Genomic DNA, 25,439 nt, shown 5'->3' on the forward strand with positions numbered 1-25,439 from the left:
GTTGCTATAAGTTGTTTTGGCAAGGGGGGACAGACGGATATGGAGGTGTTGGTGTGATGGTTGCGGAGAAATGGGTGGAATATGTTAATGAATTATGAGAGCAAGCGATAGGATATTGGTAGTGAAAATTCTGTTCGGTAGAAGGATAGCTGTGATTACATCGGCATATGCTTCACAGCCAGGATTGGATGAAGCAGAGAAAGATAGATTTTGGGATGATTTAATGCATGTAGTGGGTGGTATGCAGGATGATGAGATAGTGGTTGTGGGAGGGGACCTTAATGGTCATGTAGGTGAAGCAGCACAAGCAGTGGCGGTGCCAGGAAATTTTCATTGGGGGGCTGAGGAGGGGCTGGGGTAAAATGTGAGGGGGCTTCACAAAATGTCATCAAACTGAAGTGTTGATGGAAAATTGATATGTACATATTCATAATATCCGAATGTACTGAGGTTCATTTTAGACACCTGTACTCTTTGAAACTGCGGTGTTAATGTATAACATTTCTTATCTCATCAAAAATTCTGCCAAATGAAATACATAAAACTAGCAAGGAAATTCAGATTAATGTATACGCAACATAATAACATTTATTATTTCCAGTTTATTCCATAAGATTGAAGTTTAACTCAATTAATTTAGACATCATGTGTAAGCAAGCAGTTAACATGACAGAAAAAAATTCTATGTTATGAAGTTAATACAATCTGAAGAATCAGAAGAATTTTTAAATCAAGGTGTAACGACTGCCACGTTACTTTAAAACTATGCGCCTGTTCTGGTGATTGGCAGCAAATGTGTCTATAATGGCATCAATGTTCAGCTGTTTGGCCCTCCTAGAATTAATTGATATTACAAGAGGTTGCTGGTGCGGTTGTTGCCACTGCTGTTCCTCAAGTATGTCTTGAGGAGTTTCAGACATGAGAAGCTCCTCTCACAGGCAGCTGAGGTGACAGGGAGGGTCACTGCAATGCATACAAGTTTATACAGATCTATAAAGGTGTCCTTGTTTGACTCCAGCATGGCTGCGAGCTCAAGTGGTGTGGACATTTCCAGGCCATTGTCTCTCTTCCTAGCTATTAGTCTTGTCAATTGGTGGACCTCCACTGCAAGATCACCCTCTGCCACTCCATAACTGGCTGCCATTCCTGACAGCGCTTTTTTGTCCAGAAATGTAATGTGCTTAGGATTCAAGGCAGCAGCACCCATCAGAACATTACAGGCATCAGATGAAAATCGCCTGCTCAGCTCATTGAGCATTCTATCTATGATGGCATAGAAGGTCCTTCTCCTGGCATCTGGTATAGCTCCATCCCTCTGACCTGTACTGGATGTTATGATGAATTCATCCAGGTGTCTGGGAGCAGATCGTTGTCTACCTGGACGCTCAGTCTCAGTGCGGATCCCAACTACCTTGCACAAATCCTCAGCAGCCTCCTCTAACTCCTTCCAGGCAGCTTCAGTCCTCATTTCTGTCAGTCCAGACATGACAGACTGCATCAAGTCCTCTGCAGAGGCCAGCTGAAGGTCATGTGACTGGAGGTGGTTTGACAGTTGTTTGGTCATCAGTAACACTTTTTCCATGGCCATCAGAATTGTCACAAATTGCTGATCTAGCAGGATGCACAGGCCCTTTGCCTCAGTGGCTCTGTGTGCATTGTCTCCCTCCATGAGACGTTTCAAGGTTGTCACTATGGCAGGTAGGGTTCTTTTCACTGCCAGACAAGCAGCATGTTGGGAGGTCCATCTTGTGTCAAACAGTTGCTTTAACTCTATGTGCTGCCTTGTGGGATTTAATTCTTTTTGCGCCTTTATAAACTCTTCATGTACTACTGACGTAGAGAAGAACTTGTACAAGCTCTGTATAGCCACAAAAAACTCTGCTGCAGCCTGGATATTGTGTACACAATCAACGAGCACAAGGTTGAGCCTGTGAGCATAACAGTGGACATACACAGCCTGTGGTACCTTTCTCCTAAACCTCTCCTGTATACCACTGATGTGCCCTGACATGACTGCAGCTCCATCGTAGCACTGGCCAATGCAGGCGTTGTGGTCAGTACCACATTTGGCCAGGGTCTCCAAGATCTTGTTGAGCAATGAGTCTGCATCCAGACCCTCGGCTGCTGTGAAGTCAAGGAACACCTCATGAAGGCTCTGTTTGTGGAGATACGTCACCACAATGGACAGCTGTTCTTGTTTGCTGACATCCTTGGTCTCATCCACCATTAGGGCAAAATGCTCTGCTCTTAGGACCTCGTTGCTGATGTCCTCTCTGATTATTGAAGCTATGATGGCGAGCAGTTCATTTTGGATATCGTGGTGCGTATATTTAGCATTGCCAGGACCACCACTCAGTTTCTTTTTGACAATGTCATCATACCTGGAAATCAGGTCCAGCAGTTCCAGGAAGTTACCTTTGTTGCCAGAATCAGTGTCTTCCTTGTGACCTCTTTGGGCAACATTTTGGCAGGCTGTGTAGAGCAGTACGTCTATTACTGCTCTAATGTAATGTCTGTTTTCCTTTACAGTTTTTTCATGGTTGGTAGTAAAAGCATGTAGGATCCTAGAACCTGTTGCTTTCTGCATCTTAAACTCTGTCCAAGCTTGCATAGAAAACTTGTGTCCTGCTGAATTAACATGAGACTTCAGAGATGAGGTTGCCTTCTTCCAGTTCCGAAAGCCGTCATGGGTGAAGGACTTCTCACATTTGCTTAAGTGTACATGACCGAAATGACGACATGCAAAGCAGAATGCAGCATCTAGGGTCGTGGAGTACTCCAGCCACGAATGATGATCACGCCAGTTCTTGTTGAATGACCTTGACTGGCCACTGTATTCTGTGGCTGGGTATCTCTTCAAGTCTGGACAGGTGGGACCACTATCTGGAAGCTGGCTCAGGTCCTTGGGTCCAGGTAGTAGTTTCTCACCATGGGTGTGAGAAGTGCCCTCTTGTGGCTGGGGTTCTGCACTAGCCTCACCTAGTAAGGCTGCAGACTCACAATCACGATCACCACTGTCCAGGTCCTCATTAACAGCAGGTGTGTCTGTAGGAGGATCATCATCTCACGGCCTCTTCTTGGGAATCTTGGGTAACAGGTAGCGTTCCATGATCAACCCGGCCTATGTGATCAAATATGATAAACCACCATCAGTTACTTTCATAAACAGGGAAAACAGCATAAACAAGCACACAGATCACAGAAGCATAAAACTGCATATTAGCATTACAACAGACCAGATATTTTCACACTATTTTATTCTTCCTTCCACAGCTTCTTATAATCTTATAGTAGCCTATATACATTTGTAAGTAGAAAAAAATCAACTTACACCATACCTGTAAATCAGTGCAAGACGAAAACCACAACTAATAAGCTCAGCTGCTCAGTAATTCAGTGTCTACTGCACTAAGCAATTAACAGCCAACAGACTCGGAGATCTACACACAACCGCGTCGCGTGGTAGACTGGTCTGGTAGCTGATGGGAATCGAACAGGAATGGCTCATCGTGCACTCGATTCGTGAATGCTGGGCTAGGCTAGGAGCCTAGGACCATGTAGGCCCTATAGCAGTGTGAATCCTTTACTTCATTTTAATCAAATATATTCAAATTTATTAACTTCCTGCCTCGAATTATGACATAATCGACATTCAATTATATTTCTGAAGACGAGATAATAATCGTACAGTCGTAATACACTAAAAGAATGGCTAATGTAGTTTAATAAAATAATGCTGTATTTTACTTTCACTTATCATTTTCATTATAGGATATGTAAACTAACCATCTGAATTACAAGAATTTCACAGAATATATTATAACATAAGTTACCCTTAGTATTAGAACTAGGCTGGAAGTTTTCCTTAGAAGTTGAGTCAACTGATAAATTTTCCGTAATTTCCGTGAAACTACTATAATTCAGAATCTGCTAAATGCTAACAGCTAAAAATAATAATCACGATTTAATCTATTGTCTTGAATCTTTTCCTAAACTTATAACACTTCGTTTCGTCAACTTTTGTGTATTATTTGTAAATAGTAATACAAAATTGAAAGTTCAAATAAGGGACGTCCTGCCTAAATTCGCCTTTGGAATCTGGCAATATTGGGGGGGCTGATGGGGGGGCTTGGCTCATTATTGCAAGCCCCCCCTTGGCGCCGCCACTGAGCACAAGGTTATGAAGGAGTGCAAGAGGGATGTGCATATGGTCTAAGGAATGCAGAAGGGGAAAGGATGCTCGAGTTTGGGGAGGCAACGGACATGATTGTGTGCAACACATATTTTAGGAAAAGAGACAGTAGGTTAATTACGTATGAGTCTGGGGGAAATAGCAGTCAGATAGATTATTTTCTGGTTAGGAGGGCCGATAGGAGGTTAGTGAGGGATGTTAAAGTTATAGGAAGTGAGGAGTGTGTGCAGCAGCACAAACTACTGATTTGTGATATGGTGCTTAAGGAACGATTGATGAAAAAGGGGACTTATGTACCTAGGAGGAAAATATGGAAGCTGAAAAACCAAGTAGTAAGGGATGCCTTCTATAGCAAGTTGAGGAGAGTGGTGGCTGAACAGGGAGCTGTAGACAGAGGCATTAATGAACAGTACAGAGCCCTCAAGAACAATCTCTTGAGAGTTACTGATGTAACATGCGGTTGGGCAAGAGGACCACCAAGACATAAAGTAACTTGGTGGTGGGACGAGGGTGTAGAAGCTTCAGTTAAGGAGAAAAGAAGGCTTTTCCGGGAATGGAAGAAGGTTGGTAGCAAAGAGGAATTTTTGGCTGCCAAGCATAGGGCTAGAAGAGAGGTATACCAGGTACAGGGCAAAGTCTGAGTCACAGAGACTTTTAATTGATAACCTAAATCATGGGGAAAGGAAAAATATGATATTTAGGGTGGCAGGTCAGGTGAAGAGGGATAATCGGGATATTATAGGTGAGCAGTGTGTGAAGAATGATGAAGTAAGGGTACTGCTGAACAGTGAGGATATTAAAGATGCATGGAGAGAGCATTATAACCGGTTGTTGAATGAAGGAGTTTGACTGGGACAGAGAGGGTTTGGAGCCAGCAGATCCAGTGTCTGGCCCTTGCCCTTTGATTGATGCTGCTACTGTGAGTGAGGCAATAGGCAGGATGAAGGTGGGGAAGGCAGCAGGTGTGTCAGGGTTGACTGCCGAAATGTTGAAGGCCTCAGGCGATACAGGGGTGAGTTTAGTCACTGACCTGATAAATAGGATTATTTATGAGTGTGTTGTCCCAGATGATTGGCTGAAGAGTGTAATTGTAAATGTGTATAAAGGGAAGGGTGATGCCCTGGAATGAGGAAATTACAGAGGTATAAAGCTTTTAGATCAGATAATGAAGGTAATGGTGAGAGTTTTAGAAGGTATGATTAGAGAGAGTGAATATTGATGAGATGCAGTTTGGGTTTATGCCAGGTAGGGGGACCACTGATGCCATATTCATTGTTTGACAGCTTGAGGAAAAATGTATTGGTAGGAGAAGGGATCTTTATTTTGTTTTTGTTGATTTGGAAAAGGCCTTTGACAGAGTCCCTACAGAGGTGGTGAAGTGGGCAATGAGAAAGCTTGGCTTGGAGGAGTGGCTGGTTAGGGTGGTTATGGCCATGTATGTGGGTGCTCACACCCAGGTGAGAGTGAATGGAGATTTGAGTGATGAGTTTTCTGTGAATGTTGGTGTGCATCAGGGGTCAGTCTTGAGTCCCATGTTGTTTATCATGGTACTTGAAGCCATTTCACGTGACTTTAGAAACGGACTCCCGTGGGAGTTGTTGTATGCTGATGATTTGGTTTTGATTGCAGAGAATGAAAGGGAGGCGGAGGAAAGGTTTAGGAAGTGGAGAGATGGTATGGGGCAAAAGGGTTTAAGGGTAAATGCAGATAAAACAAAAGTGATGATATCTAGGGTTGGTGGCGGTTCTGTCAAAGACGAGGGAGAGTGGCCATGTGCAGTTTGCCACAAGGGCGTGGGAAGCAATTCCATCTTGTGCAGTGTGTGTGATAAATGGGTGCATAAGAGATGTAGTGGTATCAGAGGTAGACTACGAGATAATGCTGATTTTATGTGTACGGCGTGCCGGGGTGAGCAGGTGGAGATTGTCAGACGTGAAAGGATTGAACTTGCTGGTGAATCTCTTGAGTGTGTGGAAGAGTTTTGTTATTTGGGAGACATGTTGTGTGCTGGAGGTAGCTCTGTGGCTAGGGTGAGAAGTGGTTGGAAGAAGTTCAGGGAGCTCTTGCCTCTCCTGACATTGAGAGGGCTCTCCCTACGTGCTAAGGGGTCTTTGTATGCAGCATGTGTTAGGAGTGTAATGCTGTATGGCAGTGAAGGAGGAAGATATTCGCAGGCTCAGACGTACAGAAATGACAATGATTAGGTGGATGTGCAATGCGTCCCTGCCTCCAAGGCCTGGAGGGGCTTGGTTTACAATGGAAGAGTTGAGAGGTAGGATGGGACTGGAGTGTATTGGTGTTGTGATGAGGAGAGGTAGACTGAGATGGTTTGGACATGTGAAGAGGATGGGGGATGATAATTGGGTGAGGAAGGTGAGAAGTGTTAATATTGGGGGTGGGGTTATGAGGGGTAGACCGAGAAAGACATGGGACGAGGTCATTAAGTGTGACCTTAGGGTTAAGGGACTGAACAGGGAGGCTGCAATGGATCGTACAGCGTGGAGAGCCGCCATTAGGTGACCAAGGCCGACACATGCAAGCATGTTGGAGCCTTTAAAAACGAAAACGTGTGTATGTGTGTGAACCTGGTGGACTGAAGATTGAAATTGCTTGTGTATTTTACCATCACTTTGGTGGATAGGGAGGGGATTAGGGGTGTTTGTAGACCCAGGAGGGGAGCTGTCCAACTATACATGTTCCACACCATATGAAGGCATCCCTGTCCAGCATTATTCCTTGTAAAAAGAGCAGTTATATTCAGCTTACAGGAATTTTTTTTTTTCCCCTATCAGCATGATAGACTTAATTTATGCACGATAGTGGCAGGTGACCCAAAGGTGATTTTAATCGTGTTACCATCACATGTTTCTGTTCACTTTATCTCGCTCAGTTTATTCCTGCCAGTGTCTTTTTAATTTTATTCTTAACATCTTCTAACCATTTTATTCTCAGCTTAGAATAGGCATTTCAAACTGGAGGTGCGATTATAAGTCCCGACTCCCAACATACGAGGCCTTGCTTGGGTTGAATAAAATCACATGATACTAACTAAAGATAGTTATCACCTGAGGGTCAGTGAATTAATCAAGGGTCTTGGATGAAAAGTGTTAATTTATAATATATTCTTCAGGTTCTGACATTGAATCTGCCTTATGGAAGCTTCATGGTCATGGAATCTCCGTTGTTGAAAATACCTGTTTTGACGGTCATCCACTTCTCAGTCAACTGCTTCCACTATCAAGTAAGTAGCCACCTGATGATTTTGTGTGTGTGTGTATTTACCTATCTAATTTACCTAACTGTATTATACAGGATTTGCTCTAAGCTCGTCATGTCTAAGGTTAGATACCCTCTGAATAGACCTCGTATATGCATGCACATTTACATACACATACACATGCAGGCATATGCATGTACACATGCACATACAGGTCCATATACGTGCACATTTGCATACACGTACACATACAGCCAAATTTACGTACCATACTTATACACATATAGGCACATTTACCTATACATACAGATACAGGCACATTTATGTACACATACATATAGTCATGTTTTGATATGCATAGTCACATTGAAATTCACATACACAGAGCCACATTTATACATATGTATTCATATACAACCATATTTACATTCACATATAGGTACATTTAGATAAATACATAAACAGATAGAGAGATATTGAACACATACATTACCACACAGTGTAGAGTTGTGAGATGAAAAAAAAAAAAAGAGAGAGAGAGAGAGAGAGAGAGAGAGAGAGAGAAAAGAAACGGGGGGATGAAGTCATACATTGTGACCCCAGGGATAAGGGACTGAACAGAGGCTGTTAGAAATCAAGCAGGATGGAGAACCATAAAGTGACAAAGGCCAACACATTAAGCATGTTGGAGCCTGTATAAACAAATTGAAACAACGCTGCTCTGTGGTGGAACTCTGAAGGTGCCATGAAAAAAAAAAAAAATGTTGTCTATCCTCCATTTCCTCTCTTTATTTTTTTCTTCTGTTTGTTTAGCCAGGGAAGAAGGAAGCAGAGGCTGAAAGCCTATAAAATTGTTCCCTTCAGGAAAAAATAAGAAGTGATTAATTCAAAATCTGTTCATTTAGATTTTAGAGATACCAAGACACAGTGTGCTGAAAAGACTGGTGGGAAATACAGGAAAAGGAAGACAGTTCCAGAGTTGACCTGTTGCATTCATGAAGGACTGGAAGTATCAGTTAATTCTTGCATTAGAGTTGGACAGAAAAGACTCATTAAATTTAATGGTGCCATGACTCATTCTTAGTTCTTTAGTGGAAAAGTTTCTAGAGAAAGGAAAGAAGTTGTATGCGGCTTTCATGGATTTGGAGAAAGCATATGACAGGGTGGATAGACAAGGATTGTGGAAAGTATTAAGAATATATGGAGTAGATGGGAAGTTGTTGAATGCTGTGAAGAGTATGTATGATGGTGCTAAGGCTGCAGTGCGTGTTGATGGTGAACTAAGTGAATTTTTCTCTTTGAAGATTGGGTTGAAACAGGGATGTGTCATGTCTCCATGGTTGTTCAATCTGTACATGGATGGGGAAATAAAAGAGGTACAAGGTAAGGTAGTGGATGTTGGAGTGCCCCTGGTGAGAGAGGATAGAGTTTGGAAACTCCCTGTACTGTTGTTTGCAGATGATACTGTGTTGTTGAGTGAAGACGAAGGGGAGCTTCAAGGCTTGGTGGATGAGTTTGGGAAAGTGTGTAAGAAACGGAATCTAAAGGTGAATGTAGGGAAGAGTAAAGTGATAGTCTTTGAGAGAGGTGAAGTCAGTGAATGTACAGCGAGGTTGGATGAAGAGGAATTGGAAAATGTGAGTACGTTTAAGTACTTGGGTAGTGTGATGAGTAAGGATGGAGGTTTGGAGGATGAAGTGTTTGAAAAGGTACAGCAGGGAAGAAAGGTTGCTGGTTCCTTGAAAGCAGTGATAAGAAACAGGGAAGTGAGCATGGAAGTGAAAAAGTTACTACATGACAGTATTGTGATACCAACTCCAACGTATGGAAGTGAAGCTTGGACGTTGTTGGAAGGACACAAGTCAAGAGTGAGAGCAGTGGAAATGAGTTATTTAAGAGGACCCTGTGGAGTCACAAGGAGAGACAGGCTGACGAATGAGCATATAAAGGAGCGTTGTGGTGTTGATGTGGATGTGATAGGAAGTGTTATGAGGAACACACTGAGGTGGTTTGGCCATGTGGAGAGGATGGAGGGTGAAAGACTGACGAAGAGAGTGTATGTGAGTGAGGTGGAGGGGGGAAGAGGGAGGGGGAGGCCAAGGATGAGATGGAAGGATGGGGTGGAGAGGTATATGAGAGAGGGGGGTGTGAGTTGGGAGCAGGGGAGTGAAATGGCGGGGGACAGGGCGACTTGGAGGCGATTTGTTTGTGGCCACCCCAAACGGGATTGAGGCGTCTGGCAATAGATAGATAGATTTATTTATTTTTGTAGTTTTACGCTGTGTCCCTTTTTGTCAATAAGGGCTAAGGTGTTGCCCCTGGGTAGGGGACTTAGGTTTTTGGAGTGTGTAGCACTTTATGACTGGATGCCCTTCCTGACATCTACCAGTGACCCTTGGGTGTATTCGAATCTCTGACTTTTCGTTCAGAACGCTCTAACCCACTGAGCCATGGCAGCTTCAGTCATCATCATGGCTAATCATTAATATGTTACAGAATCATGAAAACCATTTAGAATAAGGCCCTAATTGCAAAACCCTTGTATAGCAGTTGTTCCCAACATTTTCCATTCTATGACACTGTGGACAAAATGCAATAACTTTGTGACTGTCATCAACATCTTTTGAAGAAGAAAGCAACAAATTGTTGCCTGAATGAATGTGTTGGATGTGAGATTTTAAAAAACTCATAACTTGAAGTGGTCAGTCATAAGGTAGAAATTGTATTTTTTTTTTTACTGACTTGAATATCAATGGCTGAGCCATAGTAAGGGTACAATATGGGTTGATCTTTCATGTGGATATGATTGCTCTGCTTTGATCGGTGCTTGCCATCTTGGAAAATTCTGTTTAGCAGAGACAGGGAAGTGAAAATGAGCTTGCTGATATTTGCTGATGGTAGGGTAGTATCCCATTCCCTCCCAAACATTAGTCATAAACTTAGCGTCCCAAATGTCTTTAAAAAAAAAAGAAAAAGAAAAAGGTACAGTATGAAGTTCTTTCTCCAGTGACTCCAGATACTTTGAGATTAGTGTCATGAACCCTTCCACATGAAACTAAGGTGTCAGGATATCCATAGGATTATTCTTGACCCCCCCCCCCTTACTTTTTAGCATAACTTTGTTCAAGTAGATGTGTTTTAATTACCTTTGATTGGTAGTTGTCATTTCTACACCAAAGAAAATCATCTACAGTAATCAAGATAGAATACCTAAGTGATTGTTGGTACATATGGAGCTAAGTTAACATTTTATTTAATCTGTTGCCTGAAAATGCTCTGCTGATAGATTTTTTTTTGGGGGGACCCACATTTTGAGGAGCTTATTTGTAACTGTAAATACCATAGCTAGGTCTGGTGCTCTTTGATGAAGTAAAGAAGGTACAGAACCTAATCACACAATCTTTGCACTACTGTATACATGAATTGCACAAGAAAAATCAAAAGAGAGTTGGTACAAACAGCACAATAATGGCAAACATGGCATGAGCCTCCATTTATCATAACTGACATTTGGCAGTGGAGAGATAATGGAGAGAGATGCCTTCATGCAGCAGTAAAAAGTCATCCCCCAATTTCCCCGTTATACCCCAAAAGAAGGATGTTGGACTTAAGGAGAAGGACAGTTTCAGCCTGCATTCCACCAGGTTTATATTTAAATGAGCTTGGAGCAGCAAGAACAACAACATAGTGGCAGTTATTAGCACTGGTGGTGAGTCAGTAACTGCATGAAGACTTCTGGATTTCTTTAAATGTATACACTATATCTCATAACTTTTTTCATGTAACAGTGCCCTTCCCCCTTTCTCTAGGCAAAATGCATGCAAAATGACATTCCAGTGCATCCCTACTAGCATCCATACTTCCTCTGTCAGATGCACTGCTCATAGTCATAAAATGTATTTATCTTCCTTCATGAAATTTCTGTCTATCTATCATCCAGTCCTACATTGCCCCATGAGGAGCGTAGGAGCCCGGGGCTAGGCAGTTGGTCCCGACATTTAAGATGAGAGTGACCAGCCTCACTCATTCCAGAGTGGCATTACATGAGCAGTCAACCCTAACCACCCCTTGGATATAAACATTCACCGGCTCAATCCAATTGGAGCGCATAATTACCCACTAAACCACCAGGCACCAAAATTTGGTTATATGGTTACCACCCAGCGTAGTAAATGGTTTCATGAAATTTACTGCTTGTAAAGTATGGTTGAGTGTTTTGTTATAGTCATAGAAATTCAGTCTTGTTGGTTTGAAGAGATTTGACAGACACCATGGCCCTATGTTATGGTAGTTTGGAAGTCCACATTTAATGCATGCCATCAGCTAGTCAGAAGTGGCCAAGATCCATGCAGTGGTCTGGTGAACTAATCACAACAATATTAGCAGGTAGGAAGCTTGAAACATTCCAGAGAGCAACAGTGAAACTAATTGGGATGACAGCCATGGAGAACATCCATAGTCTTTCAGCTGTGGCCATAATTGGTCTAAGATGTCAGAGAGGGAAGTATCCAGCAGGTAATATTATATAGATTGGAAAAAAAGTGCTGTCAATGGATCGGAGGCAGGAGTCAGAAGAGGAGACCATTGCAGAGTCCTGGACCTAAATGGGGGGGGGGTGGATGGCCCTATGACATATGAGGCCCCTAATAACATAGTGTACCGAACGCCACATGTTGAAAATGGAGAAAAATGCAGTTAAAGTTGCATTACTTTCAAAGTGCCATAACTTTAGAACTGGTGAATACTCGTATTTTTTAGTGCTTTTTTTTTTTTTTTTTTTTTTTTTTTTTTTTAGCATGAAGTGTTCCTGAGCTTCTTACTAATGTTTTGTGCCCACATCTGTGGCCTCCTCACTCTTTTTCTGTTATGAGAAGGACCAGCAGCTTTTTGCTCACTACTAGAGTCACTCATGTTCTCGAGACAATGAGAAAAAACACCAAAACAGCTCTGAAAATAGCCAGTTAATCCAGGCAGTGTTCTAGGCCGGCTGGTAAACAAAAAACTGCATCACATGGCAACAGATTCCCAGATCACAGTTGCCAATATCTTGCTGAGCTCTCTGCCTTTTCCATTTTCTGTACATTATGGCTAACTTACCCTTAAAATCATGCAATTTTATGCTAAAATATTCCATTATGTTAGAATGAGGTACAAAAATTAATAATGCCATAAAAAAAACTGCATGACTGTGAGCATAAAATAATGCTAGTACTGTATCTGATAACACCAGACAACACCTTACTGGGAGGCACTTGGTACATTCTGTGACCAGCATGAAGGCTTGTCAATCCACTGAGGTGAAGCGGGCAGTGAGACTGTGTTACAGAAGGGGAATTAGGACCCTAATGCCATTTGCTTTCTGTACCTCGTGGTTGCTTTCCAGATCAAAGAGGGTTTGGGCTACATACTGGTATACTTAACTTGGTTTCGCTTGCAGTGGCGCTCAGTACACTATGTTATTAGGGGCCTCATATGTCCACAGATAGCATGATTGAAAACTTCATCATCAGAATGAAGTTGGGGAGGAGGGGGCAGAGTCCTCGAGGGTAACTGATGTGAGGAACATAACCTACCAATGCCCCTTTGGTAAAAGTGATCATCTGGTTGTTGAGATGGAAGTGGTGGGAGTAAGGGAAGGAGAAAGGGATGAAAAACACAGGAAGAATAGATGCAATTACGGGAAGGCAGACTTTCCTTCCCTGAGGAACTTTTTCCAAAATGTAGACTGGATTAATGATCACAAATGTTGACGAGAAATATGAGTTTCTGATAGAAGTGTATATAACAGGAGTTAGTAAATGTCCCAATATTTTCCGCAGTTATGGAAAGGAAGAAAGAATGGTTTAACAACAGATGTAGAGTGGCACATGAAGCAAGAAAAAGAGCATAGAATAAAGTGAAAAGAAGGTACAATATAGTGAAAGGGCTTGGGAGGAGTACAAGCAGGTAAGAATTGAATATATATGGGTACGGAGAGAAGAAGAAAGGAAATATGAAAAAGATATTGTAACTAAATGTAAAAAGGAGCCAAAATTATTTTATAGGTTTGTGAATGGTAAAATGAAAGTTAAGGACAGTATAATACGATTGAGGGATGGAGATGAAACCTGTGAAAGAGAAGAAGAATTGTGTGAAATAATGAACAACAAACTGCAGTCAGTCTATGTGCTGGAAGAGGAATTTAGGGAACCTGAAATAGAACCCAGGGTGACGGGAATGGCAGAAGTTACAGTGGATGTGAATGAGGTGCTGCAGTTGATGAGGGATTTGGATGTAAGAAAAGCAATGGGACCAGATGGTGTGTCTGGATGGATCCTGAAGGAATGTGCAGACCAGTTAGTGTGGCCTGTTTGTCATCAAGACATCACTGGAAAATGGACAGTTACCTAAAGATTGGAAAAGAGCAAGTATTGTGCCAATCTTCAAGGGAGGAGATAGGAAAGATCCACTCAGTTATAGACCTGTATCACTTACTAGTATTGTTTGTAAAATCTGCCAGAAAATTATTAGAAAAAGATGGATAAAGTATTTAGAAGAAAATGAAGTGATAGCACCAAGACAATTTGGTTTTAGGGAAGGACGATCATGTGTTACTAACCTATTAAGTTTCTACAGCAGGGTAATAGATGTCATACAAGAGAGAGAGAGGGATGGGCAGATTGCGTCTATCTTGACCTCAAAAAAGCATTTGACAGGGTTCCCTATAGGAGACTGCTGTGGAAGTTGAAGACCTTTGGAGGGGTGCATGGGAAACTATTAAAGTGGATGGAAGATTATTTGATAGGAAGGCAGATGAGAACAGTTATAAGCGACAGGGCTTCACAGTGGAGAAACGTGACTAATGGAGTACCCCAGGGCTCTATCTTAGCCCCAGTAATGTTTCTGATTTATGTAAATGATTTACCAGAGTGTTTAATTAGTTACATGAGTATGTTCGCAGATGATGCTAAAATCATGAAACATATTAAAGACACTGATAGTTGTAAAAAACTGCAAGAGACTTGGACAAATTCTCCAGCTGGAGCCAGACTTGCCAAGAAGTGTCATGTTTTAGAAATGGGAATGAGTGAAAAAAGACCACACTGGACATATAAAATGGGCAGTGAGATAATTTGTAAGAGAACAGATGAGAAAAACTTGGGAGTGACTATTCAGGATGATTTGTCACTAGAAAAACATATAAACAAGATCACTGGAGGAACTTATGGATTACTGACCAATATGAGAGTGGCTTTTAATTATGTGGACGAGGAAATGCTGAGGGAGTTGATAGTGACCATGATAAGACCAAGGCTAGAGTATGCGGCTGTGGTATGGTCACCTCATTTGAAGAAGCATATTAGTAAACTAGAGAGGGTTCAACGGATGGCAACAAGGATGATGCCATGTTTAAGGGAACTCACTTACGAGGAGAGACTGGAAAAACTGAAGTTACCATCGCTGCGTGAGAGAAAAGAAAGAGGTGACTTGATCACGATATTTAGAAATGTAAGAGAATTGGAAAGGGTGGATAGAGAGGATCTTTTTGGGTTGGATGATGGAAGAACAAGAGGTCATGACTTCAAGTTGAGGAAAAGTAGATGTCTTAATAATCTTAAAAGGTTCAGTTTCCCGAATAGAAGCATAAGTATTTGGAATGACTTAGACGGGGAGGTGGTGCAGGCAAAAAACATTCATGTGTTTAAAACTAGATTGGATAAATGTAGATATGGAGACAGGACAACACGAGCTTAGCTCAATTCCTGTATACTACAAATAGGTAAATAGGTAAATACAGTACAGATATCAATAGGCCAGTGCATTTGAATCATAAATTAATATTTTTAAAATGGTACTAATTTCTAGAGAGCACTAAATCTGTGGGTAGATCATTACTTTTTAGCAACAGTAATACATATGTCACTACCAGGTTATTACTACATCAACAACGACATTGTACTTCATTTCACCGAGTCTGGCACCATCAGTGATGTTGTCAATGCCTGTAGCACTGATAAAGGTCCTCCATACTGGATGTACCTTTTTGTATTGCCTTTATATATCCTTTATATACTGGTTCTCAAGGTAATACATAGAGGTTTACCTAGTACAGAGGATTTACATGAACACTACAGGCATTCAGGTATCAGAGATGGTGCCAAACTCGATGAAATGGAATATAGTAAAGCTAGAAGGTTTTTAGGTTTGCAAAATGCTAATAATTAGGTGTGACAAAGCCCTTATATTTTACAAGAGATTTATAGTCTTCATATTAAACTGGGACACAACATTCATTTTCATGGGGCATTGCTAATATGAGCAATTACATTCACAGTGGCTCGAGAGGATGCCATGTTTCCTGATGAAATGGATACACCAAAAACCATTCCGGCTCAGGTTTGCCTTCAAAAGTTTCGTGGCCTCCAGAGCTTCCGCACTTCCCCATGGAACCCTGATGAGAACCTTCCAGAAGACTATGCCAGGATATTTCAGTTTGAAAACTTCAACCGTACCAGAAAACGGATGGTGAATGAAGAGAAGGAGGGGGTGCTGGTGAGTTTTTAATTGCAAAAACTTTCTTTGACTGTCTTATACGCTACACTACACACACTTTCCATACTACACACCATACCCTACTACATCACAGGGGTTGACACCAGCAAGGGCATGCAACCAGAAAACTTTGTTCCCATTACCTAGTGGCAGACTTGAGGGGAGAGGCATAGCACAGGCTTCGTCAGCACACATTTGAGACTGGGATGGTATAGGGCTCTGATCTGGCCCCGCCAGAGGGTACCGAGCATTGTGGTTCCTAGGCTGCTGCTTCTGCTCAGTAGAGAGGGGCTTAAACCTGGAAATAGCCACCCAGGAGGCTACCTTATCAATGAAAGTATAATGACGGAGCAGTTAGTGTCAAGGGGTGCCTGTAGGGTATTCCTGTAGCTGTCCTGGCTGGGTCCCCGAGGCCACTGTCACAGCCATTGGCCATGGCTGGTGGGCTATGGATCCCTGATCCTCTGCTTGGACCTGGGGTTGTGTGTGGTGGGGCTTGTGATCTGTCTCCTCCTTTAACTACTGACATGACTTCGAAATTAAGCACTGTAAAAAGCAAGCCTGAGGACACCAAATCACCCAAGGAGTTCAGAAGGGCATCTTGGAATGTTTATAGCTTGAAGGGTAGAAAGGGATAAGTGGTGCAGGCCCTAAACAGAAGGCAGGTTGATGCTGCGTATAGGAGGTTAGGTATAGGGGGAGTCAGCAAGGATGAATTTTGGGAAAGATGGTAGGTGTAAGATACTTTGGGAGGCAGGTGTGGACAGATATGGTGGTGGGGGCATGCCTCCCGAAGGGGAGTGGGTAGAGTGTGCTTATGTATGTGTTAAGAGTGATTATAGCATTGAAAATGTTGTTTGAAGAGCTCCTGATCACGGTAGAATTAGCAAACACTTCACAGGTTGGCTTGGATGAGGAAGAAGAGGGTGGATTCTGGGATGATTTGGTACATGTTCTTGATGGTACTGGGAATGATTAGGTTGTACTGTGGATGTGGATTTATATGGTCATGTGGGTAGAGCATCTCGAGGATAAGACAGGGTGCATGGGAGATGTGTATAAGGTACGAGGAATGTGGAAGAGGAAAGAATATTGGAATTCTGGGAGGCAATAATCATGATTGTGTGCAACATGCATTTTAGGAAAAGAGAGTAGACTGATTGCTTATGAGTCTGGGAACAGTAGTAGCAGCCAGACTGGCTATTTTCTGGTCAGGAGAGCTAATGGAAGGTTATTGAAGGATGGTAAAGTTATAGGGAGCAAAGAGTGTGTGCAGCAACACAAATTACTGGTATGTGACATGGTATTAAAGGAGCACATAGTGAAGAAAAGGATCTTCGGCTGCATAACAGTAAGGGATGCCTCCTATAGCGAGATGAGTGATGACCAAACAGAGCTGTAGACAGAAGTGTAAATTAGCAGTATAGAGCTCTTAAGAACAGTCTCTTGAGAGTTTCTGATTCGGTGTGTGGATGGACAAGGAGCCCACCAAGATACAGGGTTACACGATGGTGGGACGAGGGTGTACAAGCCGCAGTTAAGGAGAAATGAAGACTTTTCCAGGAATGGAAAAAGGGATGATAACAGAGAGGAATACTTGGCTGCCAAGCATTGGGCCAGAAAGGGGGTGTGTACAGTGCAAACTCTGAGTCTCAGAGACTTTTACTGGATAACCAAATCAGGGTTGGAAGGAGGAATATGGTATTTAAGGTGGCAAATCAGATGAAGAGGGAAAACAGGGATATCGTAGGTTGGCAGTGTGTGAAGAATGATGAAGGACAGGTAGTGGTGGACAGTGAGTATATTAAAAAGATGCCTGGAGAGAGTATTTATAACTGGTTGCTGAAGAAGGAGTTTGACTGTAACAAGGAAGGGTTGGAGTCAGTGGATCCAGTGTTTGGTCCTTGGTCTTTGATTGCTGCTGCTACCGTGAGCATGGCAATACACAGCATGCAGTTGGGGAAGGTGGCGGGTATGTCTGGGATGACTGGTGAAACGCTGAAGACCTCGGGAGAGATAGGAGTGGGTTTAGTTGCTGATTTGATAAATATGATCATATATGAGTGTGTTGTTGCAGATGACTGGCTGGAGAGTGTGATTGTATATGTCTGTGAGGGGAAAATGGAAATTATAAAGGCATACCATCCACTCAGTCAGTGTGGTGCTGCTTTGGGTGTCTGCCCTTTTCTATCTTCTTTCCTTCCTCTTCTGTCATTCTTTCCTCTTACTTCTGCCTTTGGGTGACTCTACACTGAGTGACAAGCCAAATGGTTTCCTGTATGCCAGGAAACCATTTACTTCGTTGGGTGGTAATCATATAACCAAATTATGGCATCTGGTGGTTTAGTGGGTAATTAAGGTGCCCCAGTCAGATTGAATGGGTGTAGGTTTATAACCAAAGGGTGATTAGGGTTTATTGTTCATGCAATGCCACGTAGGGATGAGTGAGGCTGGTCACTCTCATCTTAACCCGTTAACTGCTCATGGCAGTTTTTTGGAGGTGTCCGTGGTGCACAGACATAGGGGTAAAAATGAAATTTCCCAAAGGCGAAGTTTTGTGTTAGGAATTGAGAAAACATGCCAAAGTATATAGTAACGAAATATTAGCTCAATATTTACCTTGGTAAAGCCATGGATGAACATTGAAGTGTCTGATTCCCTGTTGGAATGTATGGTTTTTGTTTTCTTTTTCGGTTTTGATTTCGGTTTTGAAGGCTCAGACATGCTTGCATGGGTCGGCCTTGGTCACCATGGCACTATATTCGAAATTCACCTGCGCAGCCAGGGCTGTATTGAGCAATTGCACTCGGAACAACTTAGGATGTATAGAGCAGTTAACGGGTTAAATGTCAGGACCAATTTGCCTAGCCCCAGGTTCCTATGCTCCTCATGGGGCGACATGCGATTGAATGATGGATGGATGGATAAAACTTTTGGACCAGATAATGAAGGTAATTCAGAGAGTCCTAAAAGGTATGATTAGGGAAAGAGTGAATATTGATGAGATGCAGCTTCAGTTTGTACCAGGCAGTGAGACCACTGATGCCATATTTATTGTCCAGCAGCTTCAGGGAAAATATTGAGGAGAGGAGAGGGAGCTGTACAGTACCTTGTTTTTCTTCATTTGGAGAAAGCCATTGACATGGTTCCTAGAGAGGTGGTGTGGCGAAGTTGGCAATGAGAAAGCTTCGTATCGAGAAGTGTGTGGTTACAGTGGTTATGACTAAGTATGTGGGTGCTAGCACCCAGGTGAGAGTGAATGGAAATTTGAGTGATGAGCTTTCCGTGAATGTTTGCATCCGTCAAGGGTCAGTCTTAAACCCTGTATTATTTGTCATGGTGCTCTCATCTTAAATGTCAGGACCAACTTGCCTAGCCCGGGGCTCCTACACTCCTTGTGGGGCAATGTAGGATTGGATGATGGATGGATGGCTTGAGACTCTATCACATGACTTCAGAGACGGACTCATGGGAGAGATTGTATGCTGATGACTTGGTGCTGATTGCAGAGAATGAAAAGGAGACAGAGGAAGAGTTAAGAAATGGAGAGACAGAATGGGGAACAAGAGTTTGAGAGTAAATGCGGTTAAACAAAAGATATCTAGGGCTGGTGGTGGTACTGTCAACACATAGCAAGTGTGGCCATGTGTGGCATGCCACAAGACTGTGGGAAGTAACTCCATCTTGTGCAGTGTTTTGTGATAAGTGGCTGCATAAGAGATGTAGTGACATCAGATGTTGACAAAAAAATAATGTTGATTTCATGGGTGTCATGTTTCAGGGAGAGCATGTAGAGAATGTCAGGTGTGAAAGGATTGATCATATACCTCTCAACTCCATCCCTCCACTTCATCCTCGGTCTACCCCTACCTCTGCCTCCCTCCACCTCACCTACATACACGTTCATTCTCCATTCTCTCCACATGTCCAAACCACCTCAGTGTATTTCTCCTAATCTTCTCAACCACATCCACATGTACTCCACAACGTTCCTTCACTTCTTCATTCGTCAACCTGTCCCTCCATGTCACTCCACATGCCCCTCTCAAGTAACTCATGCTCTCACTCTTGACTTGTTCTCCTCTTGCAAGGTCCACGCCTCACTTCCATACATCAGGGTAGGGATCACAATACTATCATGCAGTGACTTCTTAACTTCTATACTCACCTCTCTATTTCTCATCACTGCTTTCAGTGAACCAACAACCTTCCTTCCCTGCTGTACCCTGTCACACACTTCATCCCCCAAAGTTCCAGCCTTACTCATCACACTACCCAAGTACTTGAATGCACTCACATTCTCCATATCCTCACCATCCAACCTCACTGTACATTCTCAAACACCATAATTTTACTTTTGTTTACATTAACTTTCAGCTTCCTCCTCCTACACACTGTCCCAAATTCATTCACCAAACCTTGCAACTCCCATTCATCTTCACTCAACAATACTGTATCATCAGCAAACAGCAACACCGGAATCTTCCAACTCTCACCCTCATTCATTAGGGCCACCCCCACATCCACCGCCCTACCTTGCACCTCCTTTACAACCCCATCCATATATATATTAAACAGCCATAGAGACATCACACAACCCTGTTTCAGTCCTACATTGAGATCAAAGAACTCACTCAGCTCATCATCCATTCTCACCGTAGCCCTAGCTCCTTCGTACATACTCTTCACAGCACTCAACAATTTTCCCTCCACTCCATGTATTCTTAATACCTTCCACATACCTTGCCTATCTATCTATCTATCTATCTATCTATCTATATATATATACTGTATATAATTATACAGGTATACCTCGATACACGGTACCCTTAGATGCCATACGCCAGCTTAGTGATGGGGTAGAAATACCACCATATCCCGCCTAATGATGGCCAAACCCTGGTTTAGCGATAGGTTTTGATTATCTTTACTGATTTTGATGATATCTTAGACTAAAGTTGTGTGTTTAGGTTGATTTATAAACTGTTTTTAGACTTAGATTAATGTGTTTTACCCATAGGTGGGGTGAACATTGTCATTTTGGGGTACAGTTTACTAAGCTTGATTTTTTCCAGACTTATTATTTATGATTTTCATATTTTATTTTTTGTTTTTAGTGAGTTATTACAGACTTTAAGCTTGGGTTAGCTTCTTTTACAGCTGTTAGGCCATTTAGATTGGCCTTAAACTTGTTTTTGGACTCATTTGTGTGGGTTTAGGACTTGGTTACGGGGGAAACCCAAGACTCAGAAATGCATCCCAATACTTTGCATGTTAAATCTACCCCAAGATACAATACCTCGCCTAACGATGGGTTTTTACTTTACCAATTGCGTCGTTAAACTGGGTATACTTGTACCCTTTTCATATGGTATGTAAAGTAAAGAAGAATGTTAATGTAAGGTAGGTTCATGTTAAATATAAGCTGTACCATAAAAAAGCTACAAGAACACATTCTCAGGTGCTGCTTAGTCTTGTAGGATGGAAGTTAAAACTGATTAAAATTAATAGGGATTTATTAACAGGACAAGTAACTTATCAGGAAAAGATTTATAATCCAATCTGCAAGGTATGTCAGCTATGTATGTGCTAAGATACACCTGCACTATGCATGAGAAAGGTCTGATGCAAGCATTTTTGGCAAGCCTGTTAGTCAACATGAGTCAAATACTGTATGTATGAAAGCTTTACTTAATTCTGATAGGAGGAGGCTTGATGCAGAGGCAATTGAGGAGCATGCAGAGGATGGAGCAGCACACAGCAATGGAACATATGTTGGAGTGATGGGTGGGGCTGTAGCAGAAGAGGGGAATGGTGTGGTAGAGGACGGTGAGCTGGCAGAGAGGGATTTAATGGCTGGTGGCAATGGGGTCGCGGATGATGTGACATCACCGAATGGGGTGACTGCTCACCTTGCGTTTCTCAGTGACGTCCTAGGTAGGGAGTAGCAACATCGTTGTATAGGCCATTGATCTACTGTACTGTTGCAAACATTAAAATTGCTCCACTTTTTAGTCAGACACATATGGAACCTGTACAGATATTTTGAAAAGTTTACTGGGCTCCAGAATTCACATCGCTGGGTTGTGAAAGTTATCACTTACACTTTTGTTACAAAGTGTATCAGTATTTATGTTCACAGCTGTACATGTACAGCTTTATGGGTACTGAATCTGTATTTTACATAATTTTGAAAACTGTAAGGAAAGCAGAATTCTCAAATGTTATTAGTTCTATAACAGTGTCCAGATTTAAATATGATTATGATACTTTGGTATGGTGTGATTTTTAAAAATTGATTGGGAGTAGTAGAAAGTAACTATCCAGGAATGTATGTGGGTTACGTAGGTGGGCGAGATAGTAGGAATAGATTCTTGAAGGGTGTAGCATAACAGTCTGTTGATCAGAAGAGAGAAGAAAGTGTATTTAGATGGTATAGTCATTCAGAGAGAATGGATGTGTTCTTATTAGTGAAAAGGCACAGTATATCTCAATGAGTTTTAAGGTGGAATGGGATGTGGAAAGCCAAGAGGATGGCACGACATGATAATAAATGAACGTGTTGAGTAAATGAGGTATGAAAATTGAAACAAAAAAACTAACAAAGGCTAGAAGAGTGTACCATACTGTATAAGAATGCAGACAAAGGTTTCATTTCTATACAGTGTACCATATTTAACTTGATGTTTGATAGAATGACTTATCCATAGGTTTTATGCAATGCATTCATCCATCCATCCATCCATCAGCCAATCCTACGTTGCCCCATGAGGAGCGTAGGAGCCCGGGCTAGGCAGTTGGTCCTGAGATTCAAAAAAAGGGGAAAAAAGCACACATACTCTGTAAAAAAAATGTTTGCATTGCCTTTTTCATGAGACAGAACCAAGTTTTCTAAAGCTTTATCGCTGACTTGATTGTTGTGTTGCATGACTCTAATGATAGTTCTCCTACTGTTGCCTTTTATATTAGCTGCAATGGTATCTAGAGCTTACACACCTCATTTTCATTTTGTTGGAAAATAGGGTTGAGATGATAATGAGAATGTGATTACTTCCAATCCATAGGTATAAAAAAAAAAAAGGAAGATGATGGTGGTGATGATGACGACTAAATTTTTTTGTATCTTTTTAATACTGTAGGTAGTGATGATGAAGGAACCACAGAAAGCATTTAGGCGAGGACTCCACATAATAAAAGCACCAACAACACTCCAAGTAGAAGTCTGGAATCCTCGGTAGTCATGGAGAACCTCCCCCTGGGAGTGAGTCAACTCCAGAGCCCCTCGGAGAGCCACCCTCAGCCCCTATCACCGTCACCATCACCCCCAGAGAGCACTTGATCCTAAACCCACAGGCTTTCAGTGACACAAGCTTTAAGGACACCCAGGATTCAGTTACGGAATCTTCACTCAGGTAGGTGGTGATCAGAAATAGTAGTGGGTATCTCTTTGTATGTTACAGTTTTAATCCCTTCAATCTTGAAGAGAGAAACCTGTACTGTGCACAGGAAAAATCATCTGATATGTTACCAATATGCCGGGAATCGAACCCGTGGTGTAGTGGTATGCTGCCTGGCTCTCACCTAAGAGTCCCGGGTTCGATTCCCGGCATATTGGTAACATATCAGACCCTTCAATCTTGGTGACTTTCCTTTTAGTTTAGTCTTGCTGCTCCCAGATGATTTGATTCAACTTAGGAAAGGCTTCTGTTATTGAAGGGGTTTATTAAAGCTACTTCTAAACCCTCCAGTTCAAAAAATCTCTCCTTAACTGAATGGAATCATCAAGAATTGACAATAATAAATTGAAATTTGACATCTCAGACTCAGTGGGTTAGGATACTCATTGTGCAGTTACAGAATTTTCTCATAGGTAGACGGTGCTAAAGTATAGTAGTGATCACACAGTATATTCATCTGTTGCCAAATGCTGTATTGTGTCATATATCCGGGGTAGACCTCCTTACAGTTCTGCTCAGTAAATGACCCTGTCATTCAGTTGCTTTCTTTCATCAGTTGATGTGCCTGCTTTGACAGTATCAAGATATATCTGTAAAGCATAATATTTATTCATGGAAGTAAGATTTCACGTACAGTTCTGTAATATCTTGAAGATCTCTGCTTGACATCCACGACCACAGGGAAAGCAGTTAAACAACACATCCAATGCAAAACAACAGCAGCACTTTATTCTTGTTCCTCAGCCCACACCTCTTGGTCGCTTGTCTGCCGATCTCGGCGTATACACAAACACAGGGGAAGAATTTCATACACTCCAATCATAACATTCTTTCCCTCCTTAATTTCAAACTAAATAATAACTTGTAAAACAATTAAATGGTGATGCTAAACATAAACTCAAAATAGTACACTCTCGCACCCATACCATACAAAAAATATATATATATATATTTTCCTCATAAGCATCTTATATGGTATATCTAGCTTACAAATCAAGCCGGGTGGGCTTCTTTATAAGCCTTCCTGACCTGGTTGTGGTACCTGTATGAGCTGGGCTACCTAGAGGGGTACCTGAAGGAGACTGTGGGCAGTGCTTTTCCCCTATCACTGCTGGTTTGTCTGGCACTAGCCCTTGCTGATTTGTCTTGCTGCCCCATTTTTGCTCCCCAGTTGGGCTACTTCGGTCCTCAATGGATGCTGGAGCCTCTTTTAAACTTTTCTGAGGCAGCTGGGTAGCCTCCATGCTGACACCCATACCTCCCAGATCCCACTCATCCCCACTAAAATGTGGTGTGCTAACTTCTCTGGGGGGCTCTGATCTTGTTAACTCCTCCTTTCTAGACCTCATCTGATCTATATGTCTTCTAACAACTCTGTGATCACCTAGTTCTACCTTATATGACAGAGGCCCAGTTACTTCCACTACAGTTCCAGGTAACCAACGACCTCCTCGCCCACTATAATTCTCTACAAATACTTCATCATTTACAGCAAATTCCCTCACCGTTTTTCCCTTATCATGATACATCTTTTGATTGTCTTGTTTCCTTTTCACCCTCTCTTTTAAGTTTGGCCTTATCAAGTCCAAAGGACCCTGCAAGGTCCTGCCCATAAGCAACTCTGCAGGGGTAGCTCCAGTTATTGACTGAGGTGAACAACGGTATCTGAACAAAAACCTTGCCAACTTAGTCTTTATGTTGGCCTTCCTCATTTTCAGAAGACCGTTTTTAAATGTCTGAACAGCTCTTTCAGCCATGCCATTTGAACTGGGGTGAAAAGGAGCACAAGTAGTGTGTACAATTCCATTCCTTTTCATAAACTCACCAAATTCACAACTGGTGAACTGGCTTCCATTATCAGTCACCAACATTGAAGGAAGCCCATTTGTAGTAAAAATGTCTCTCAACTCAGAAATGGTGGCTATTGCTGTGGCATTGTGCATTATTCTTACTTCCAACCATTTGGAATAGGCATCAATGAGGACCAAAAACATATGTCCCATGAATGGGCCTGCAAAGTCTACATGTACTCTTTCCCAGG

General features: G+C 42.1%; 1 protein-coding gene across 1 annotated transcript; it reads right to left on the minus strand.

The window, feature by feature from the left end:
• Positions 1–850: 850 nt before the first annotated feature.
• On the minus strand, positions 851–12,320 carry LOC145389637 (zinc finger MYM-type protein 1-like). The gene is made up of 2 exons (XM_080264873.1): positions 12,230–12,320; positions 851–3,045 (listed from the first exon to the last, which is right to left on the minus strand). Exons 1-2 carry the CDS (start codon positions 12,318–12,320, stop codon positions 851–853), a joined length of 2,286 nt encoding a protein of 761 aa, XP_080120999.1.
• Positions 12,321–25,439: the final 13,119 nt, after the last annotated feature.

This window comes from Coenobita brevimanus, unplaced genomic scaffold (assembly GCF_032717465.1).
Source record: "Coenobita brevimanus isolate Jiangsu-jjx unplaced genomic scaffold, ASM3271746v2 jjx.HiC_scaffold_170, whole genome shotgun sequence".
NCBI classification, from domain to species: Eukaryota; Metazoa; Arthropoda; class Malacostraca; order Decapoda; family Coenobitidae; genus Coenobita; species Coenobita brevimanus.

Coding starts and splice junctions, on each gene's coding strand:
- LOC145389637 (XM_080264873.1), bottom strand. CDS start 12,320: ATGAGTGACTCTAGTAGTGAGCAAAAAGCTGCTGGTCCTTCTCATAAC. Junction 3,046..12,229: donor GATGTGGGCACAAAACATTA/GTAAGAAGCTCA, acceptor ATCCTCCTACAG/ACACACCTGCTGTTAATGAG.